This window comes from Grampus griseus (genome assembly GCF_964374135.1).
Source record: "Grampus griseus genome assembly, chromosome: 8".
NCBI classification, from domain to species: domain Eukaryota; kingdom Metazoa; phylum Chordata; class Mammalia; order Artiodactyla; family Delphinidae; genus Grampus; species Grampus griseus.
The window spans coordinates 30122873-30130612 of record NC_139002.1 but is presented as its reverse complement, the minus strand read 5'-3'; the positions used below and the strand labels follow the sequence as shown (position 1 = coordinate 30130612).

At 35.7% G+C, this 7740-nt stretch overlaps 1 protein-coding gene across 2 annotated transcripts in view; it reads left to right on the top strand.

Annotated features, from left to right (window-relative positions):
• Positions 1–7740, top strand: part of DYNC2H1 (dynein cytoplasmic 2 heavy chain 1) — a gene marked incomplete at its 5' end in the record, with an annotated part of 370982 nt that overhangs the window by 343553 nt on the left and 19689 nt on the right. For both annotated transcript variants that reach the window (XM_082660860.1, XM_082660861.1), the window contains one exon: positions 3674–3755. In XM_082660860.1, coding sequence (XP_082516986.1) covers positions 3674–3755 — 82 coding nt within the window. The remainder of the gene's footprint in view (positions 1–3673; positions 3756–7740) is intronic.

The following is a 7740-nucleotide window of genomic DNA, read 5'->3' as shown; positions in this document are numbered from 1 at the left end:
GCTACTAAAAAACCAATGGGTCAATGAGGAAATCAAAGAGGAAATCAGAAAATACCTCCTTGAGACAAATGAAAATGGAAACAAAACACTCGAAAATCTATGGGATGCATCAAAAGCAGTTCTAAGAGTTGATACTGATACAGGCCTTCCTCAAGAAACAAGAAAGATCTCGGTCTTCCCTGGTGGCACAGTGGTTGAGAGTCTGCCTGCCGATGCAGGGGGCACGAGTTCATGCCCCAGTCCGGGAAGATCCCACATGCCGCAGAGCGGCTGGGCCCGTGAGCCATGGCCGCTGAGCCTGCACGTCCGGAACCTGTGCTCTGCAATGGGAGAGGCCACAACAGTGAGAGACCCGCGTGCTGCAAAAAAAAAAAAAAAAAAAACTCAAATAAACAGCCTAACATAGCACCTAAAAGAATTAGAAAAAGAAGAATTAGCAAAGCCCAAAATCAGCAGAGGAAAGGAAATAATAGAGATCAGAGGGGAAATAAGTAAAATAGACATAAGAAAAAAACAATAGAAATGATTAATGAAACCAAGAGCTGGGTTTCTAAAAAGATAAACAAAATTGGTAAGCCTTTAGCCATGCTCACCAAGAACAAAAGAGAAGACCCAAAAAATAAGAAATGAAAGAGGAGAAATAACAACCAATACCACAGAGATTTAAAAAAAAAAATCACAGGAGGATACTACCAACAGTTATATGCCAACAAATTGGACAACCTAGAAGAAATGGATGAATTTCTAGAAGTATACAGCCTGCCAAGACTGACTTAAGAAGAAATAGATAATTTCAATAGACCAGTCACTAGTAGTGAAATTAAATTTGTAATAAAAATACTCCCAGCCAGCAAAAGTCTAGGACTAGATGGCTTCACAGGGGAATTCTACCAAACATATAAAGAAGAACTAATACGTGTCCTCTAAATCTATTCCCCAAATTCAAGAGGATAGAACATTCCCAAATTCATTCTACCAGGCCACCATTTCTCTGATAACCAAAAGCAGCCAAAGACTACTACAAGAAAGAAAATTACAGGCCAATTGATGAATATAGGATGTAAAAATCCTTAACAAAATATTAGCAAACCAAATCTAACAATATATAAAAAGGCTCATACACCATGATAAAATGGGATTTATTACAGAGTCACAAGAATGGCTCAACATTTGCAAATCAATCAATGTGATACACCACGTTACCATAAGAAAAGGCACAAATCAAATTATCATCTCAATAGATGCAGAAAAAACATTTGACAAAATTCAACATCTGTTCGTGATAAAAACTCTCATCAAAGTGGATATAGAGAGAACATACCTCAACATAGTAAAGGTCATTTATGACAGACCTATAGCCAGCATCATACTCAGTGGTGAAACAATGAAAGCCTTCTTCTAAATTCAGGAACAAGACAAGGATGCCCACTCTCACTACTTCTATTTAACATATTATTTGAAGTCCTAGCCACAGTAATCAGACAAGAAAGAAATAAAAGGCATCCATATTAGAAGGGAAGAGTTAAAACTTTCACTATTTGCAGATGACATGTTACTGTATATATAGAAAACCCTCAAGTCTCCACCCAAAAACTGTTAGAACTAATAAATGAATTCAGCAAAGTTGCAGGATACAAGATTAATATACAGAAATCTATTATGTTTCTATACAATAATAATGAGCTATCAAAAAGAAAAAGTCAAAAAAAAATGTTTAAAGTCACATCAAAAAGAATACCTAGGAATAAAGTTAACCAAGGAGGTGAAAGACCTATGATCTGAAAAGTATAAAACATTGATGAAGGAAACTGAAGAAGATTCCAAACAATGGAAAGATACTTGTTGTTCTTATGATTTTGTTGAAATGAATATACTACCAAAAACAATCTACAAATTTAATGCAGTCCCTATCAAAATACTCATGACACTTTTCATGGAACTAGAACAAGTGATCCTAAAATTGAAATGGAACCACAAAAGACTCCAAATTGCCAAAGAAATCTTTTTTCTTTTTTTTTTTGGGGGGCATGCCACTCGGTATGCAGGATCTTACTTCCCTGACCAGGATTGAACCCATGCCCCCCTACAGAGTCTTAACCACTGGACTGCCAGGGAAGTCCCTGCCAAAGCAATCTTGATAAAAAAGAACAAAGCTGGATATATCATCCTTCTAGACTTCAGACTATTCTGCAAACCTACAGTAATCAAAACAGCATGCTACTGGCACAAAAACAGACACATAGATCAATGGAACAGATTAGACAGCCCAGAAATAAACCCCCACACCTGTGATCAATTAATACACAACAAAGGAGGCAAGAATATACAGTGGAGAAAAGACAGTCTGTTCAATAAGTGGCACTGGGAAATCTGGGCATCTACATGTAAAACAATGAGATTAGAACATTACCTCACACCATATTCAAAATAAACCCAAAATGGATTAAACTTCTAAATGTTAGACATGAAACCATAAAACTCCTAGAAGAGAACATAGGCAGAACACTCTTTGACATAAATCGTAGCAATAGTTTTTGGATCTGTCTCCTAAGGCAAAAGAAATAAAAGTAAAAATAAACAAATTGGACCTAAGAAAACTTAAAAGCTTTTGCACAACAAAGGAAACCATCAGCAAAATGAAAATACAACCTAAGGAATGGGAGAAAATATTTGCAAATAATGCAGCTGACAAGGAGTTAATAACCAAAATATACAAACAACTCATACAACTTAATATCAAAAGAAACAAGCAATCCCATCATCCTGAAGCAATAGCAATAATGACTTCAAAACTCCCTTCACATGTGATTTATGTAAAAGCGTATTTCCCCCTTGAACCTTCTCCCCTCTTTCCATCCTGCTTACACCACACAAATCCAAGTGGTCCTACTATAAAGTCAGATGGAAAAACCCTGGTCTGTATCAGGAAGAAAAGAACTGCTAACACCACCTGCTATTAAAATTCTTTAATAGCATCCCCCCAAACAAGTTAAATAAAATTAAAAATGTAATTTCTCAATACACTAGCCACATTTAAAGTTCTCAATAGCCACATTTGGGTAGTGGCTGCCATTTTGGACTGAATGAAAATATATTTATCTCTGTAGAAAATTCTGTTAGACAATGCTGACTAGGCTTCTTGGTGGGAAACAGTATTTGATGGTTAAGTTCAAACTCTTTTTAAAAACAAATTTGGAATATCATATCATATATAGTCTATCATTTTTAAGAAGTTAGATGCAATGAAAGAGACACTTCCAAAAACATACTGAAAAAAATTTAGTTTCTTTTTAGTGCTTTGGGGGATATTCAATTGATAGTACCTCAGGAGCATATTATAAATATCATATTTCAGTTCAGCTAGTAAACATTTATTGAACCCCCATTATGTGCCTGCATTTGAGGATGATGGTCAAAACAGAGGATGTAAAAATAAAAGACCCTATCCTCAAGATACCTACACAACCTTGAAGAGGAGACTGACATAACAAGTTAACTTTAAAAACTTAGTGTGAAATCTGAGGTATTGTGCATAGCCTAAGATATCTGATTACTTGTACATTATAAATATTTCAATTTTAAATAAATAGGAATGTGTATATCTTCTATAGCTATTCATATTTTAATTCCTGAAAATTATCTCTTTCTGACATTTGATGCTTTATTTTCACAGGGCTGTGGTCTGCTCTGTGGATAGCCTTAAATTTGTGGCCTCATGGAAAGGTCGACTGCAAGAAGCAAAGCTGCAAATTAAGGTATTAGAATAATTTTAGATGTTTATCTGAGTCAAAAATTATGTAATTGCCAACTGTGATAAAGAGATTTTGCTCCAATCTCAAAGTCACGTATCTCTATAGTGTAAGGTCAGCAGAGATAGATTATATTACCTGTGTGAAAAATCAAAATAAGTTAAGATTTAACATGAAACAACCTGTACAAGATACAACATGTTCTAATGCAAAAATAAGAATCTTAGGAATATAACATAGTATTTGAAAATATAACTTCGGTAAAAAATGATATAAATCTTGAAGTTCTGTTAGGTTACCTGTTCTAACATTCAAGTCAATAAATATTTGCTATACAATAAAGTATGTATAAAAGGTGTGAAAAATTTAGACCAAATCTTGTCCTTAGGGTGGTGAGTATATTAGTTCACTATTAAAATCAAGCCAACTATGTTAAAAAAAAATTAAGCCATCTTTTGCAGTGTAAATTTTCCTAGGTAGCTTTTCTGCTAAAAATGCATTACTCTTGCAATAATAGATAATATAGATAACCATTCAAATATTAATAACAAAACTAATGAAATGCTTCCCCCAACAACTCCAACCTTCTTGCATGTCATTGGCATTCTCTACCATTCTTTCCCATTCTCACATATAGAATTGCCCTCTTAACTTTTTTCCACTGCTAATATAAGATGCTGCATGTTGTAGTACGATTATCTCTATACATCTGTGTTGGTCTGTCTTATGATACTGTAATGACATTGAAGATAAAGACTGTCTTATCCATCTTCAGATCCCCAGTATCTAGTTCAGTATATTACATATAATTAAAATAAATGTAAAACCATAGTTCTTTAACTTAGTTAACCTTAGGCAACTGACTTTTCAGAAGTTCTATTTATATAATTCTAGTTCTCAGGTCAACAATTTTCTTTTCATCACTACTGCTTTCTAACATACTATATAATTTATTTATTATATTTGTTGTTTGTTGTCTGTCTTATTCTACTGGAATGTAAGTCCCATGAGCGTAGTCACTTTTTTTCCAGTTTTGTTGTATCTCAGATACCTCAAACGATACCTCCTACATAATAAGCGCTCCATTAAAACCTTGTTGAATTGTTGAGTTGAAGGCCAACAATAGGAGAGGCACTATAATAGGCATTATTAACATCAGCTGTAATGGTATAGTGTGCCAGAAATTTGATCATTAACAATAAGCTAGGTCTTTGTTTCTCTTTTGGCTCTATAGATTGCTATAAAATTCTCCATTGAAGCTGAAGAAATTAGCAGGTTCTCTTTCATCCTTTACATTTTATTTTAACCTTAGCCTCTAGCCCATAAGAGCTACCTTAGCTATTATTGGTGCACATAAACTGTTGCCTAGCTGTTAAGGAGAGGGAGGGAATACATGATGTATAATCCAGGAATCATGCAGTTTACCTGGTTGTGTGGTCTCTTAGCAGCTGTGAAGCACACACATAATATGGTAGTATCATTGTTTAGGTATATTGATATAAAAAACAAGGGAAATGAGTTTTATTTTGTGTCAAGGTGTGTTCATATTTCCAGAACTATTTCGCTCCTGTTCTTACAAAATAGAAATAAAATTATCTACAACCAGAAAACCCCAAGCATATATGTTATGTTTTATAGATGGGGAAAAAAAGGCTGGCAGTTAATAAAACAAGATTCTAGGGCTTCCCTGGTGGCGCAATGGTTGAGAGTCCGCCTGCCGATGCAGGGGACATGGGTTCGTGCCCCAGTCCGGGGAGATCCCACATGACACGGAGCGGCTAGGCCCGTGAGCTATGGCCGCTGAGCCTGCGCGTCCGGAGCATGTGCTCCACAATGGGAGAGGCCACAGCAGTGAGAGGCCTGCGTACCGCAAAAAAAAAAAAAAAAAAAAAAAAAAAACTAAAGCAAGATTCTAATCTTAGTTCTCCAAAACAGAGCCATGTGACTTTTAAAAACAATAAAGCAGTCTGAGCCTTTGTTGTCTCTTTTATCAATGGATATAAATAATAACTTCCTTGACATGTTTATTATGAGGGTCTCTGAAAACCTATGTGTGTGTGTGTGTTTTATTATTTCTTTTAACTTAATTTGGATTAGGTTTCAATAGGCAATATTTATTTTTTAATTAGAAACAAAAGTGTATTTTAATAAAAGTTCTCTGCTCTTATCCAGTAAAGCAAAATTCTTTCATTTGTCATTTGACATTCATGAAAGCTACTATATTGTTAAAAACCAAAATATTCATTGGTCAATATATTCAGGAACATTATAAGTTTGATACAATTATATCTTACACCTTTAAGTTAAAAAAGCCATCCCTGGGCTTCCCTGGTGGCGCAGTGGTTGAGAGTCCGCCTGCCGATGCAGGGGACACGGGTTCGTGCCCCGGTCTGGGAGGATCCCACATGCCGCGGAGCGGCTGGGCCCGTGGGCCATGGCCGCTGGGCCTGCGCGTCCGGAGCCTGTGCTCCGCGATGGGAGAGGCCACAGCAGTGAGAGGCCCGCATACCGCAAAAAGAAAAAAAAAAGAAAGAAAGAAAAAAAAAAAGCCATCCCTACACATGAGATTTGAGGTAATTCAACAGAATTTTTCCTCTCTTTGGCCCCTCATTCATATGAGCTATAGAAGCACATTTCCTAATTTCTTACCTGCAGTTCCAGATATATTTATCAGATAAAAAGTTTTTGTAAGCCCCTCACTGTTTGCACTTGGCAAAATCAGCAAGTTAAATAATTCATTTATGTTCCTCTTAATCAAATTTTTCAGCAAAAGGATTATTTTGATAGGAGAATATTGGATTTGAATTATATTTGAATTTTACTGTCACTGCAGAATTTAATTTATTTTGAATATATTTCAATCTCTACCACCCTAGACTGAATTAAACCAGTGAAATGTTCAAGCAAGGCTATAGTTCCCACACCAATCAATATTTCAACCCCCTAGACCAGCTTAAGGGAACATGTATGTACATTGATTTTTTTAGATCCTGAACATGGCCCTCTAAACTTTCCTCACTACCATTATTGATTTATTATTTGTTAAACAGCAGTTGTGAAACTTAGTACTGGAAAATGTGTAAATCAAGCACCCGTTCAGCTTGCGTTCTAGATCTTGCCCAAGGCTGTGAAAGTTTTGCCCTGGCAAATCTGGGTAGCTTCCAGCTCCCTCCTTGACTGCTGATGCTGCCAAACACAAAAGGCAAAAACAAGTCTTTTACCTTGGCAAATCAGGCTTATTAAAAACATTTTAGTCTTGTTAATAATGCACAATTCCCTAGGATACCTGAAAGCTGCTGCTCCTTTGGGACCTGGTAGAGTCATATAGCCGCGTATGCTTGCCAGTTCATTTCGGCTGCTTCATGCCAGGCTAGAGTCTGCCCATATACCAAGTGGTTATTATGCTATTCATATTTCAGTTCCCTCCCTTGTAAAGCTTACCAGGAAATAGAAGTTAAAACAATGAAGAAATTAGACATTTAGACATGTGAGGGTTCATGAGGAGAATGGGTTCATCAGAATTGGGAGTTATGAACTTTAGACACATCCTCCCCAAATGAGTATAAGTAGCTAATCAGTCCAGCAGTGGACAGTCTACCAAAAAAAGAAATCCTTAAATAGTTCATTTTAAGACATATATTTCTGATAGTTTTCATTTTAAAACTGAGCACTTAATGTGAATACGCTTATATAGTCATTATAAAGTAGAGATTGTTTTTAAATCATGGGGGAACTATAAGAGTGCTTAGTAATATAATTTTCTCCAAAAGTCAATCTCTAAAATGAGTTGGTATGTGCAAACTAGTACAATATAAAACCAGTTCAACAAAAAATGATTTTTCTTAAGAACTTATGTAACTACAGCAACCAGAGGTTTTAAATCTATTTGATATTCTTGTAGCATTAAATGCTTTGAGTGTCTTACTATGTTTCCACCAGTTTAAAGGACTTTTAATTTTTAGTTGACTATACTGTTTAGGTAGCCTTGCCA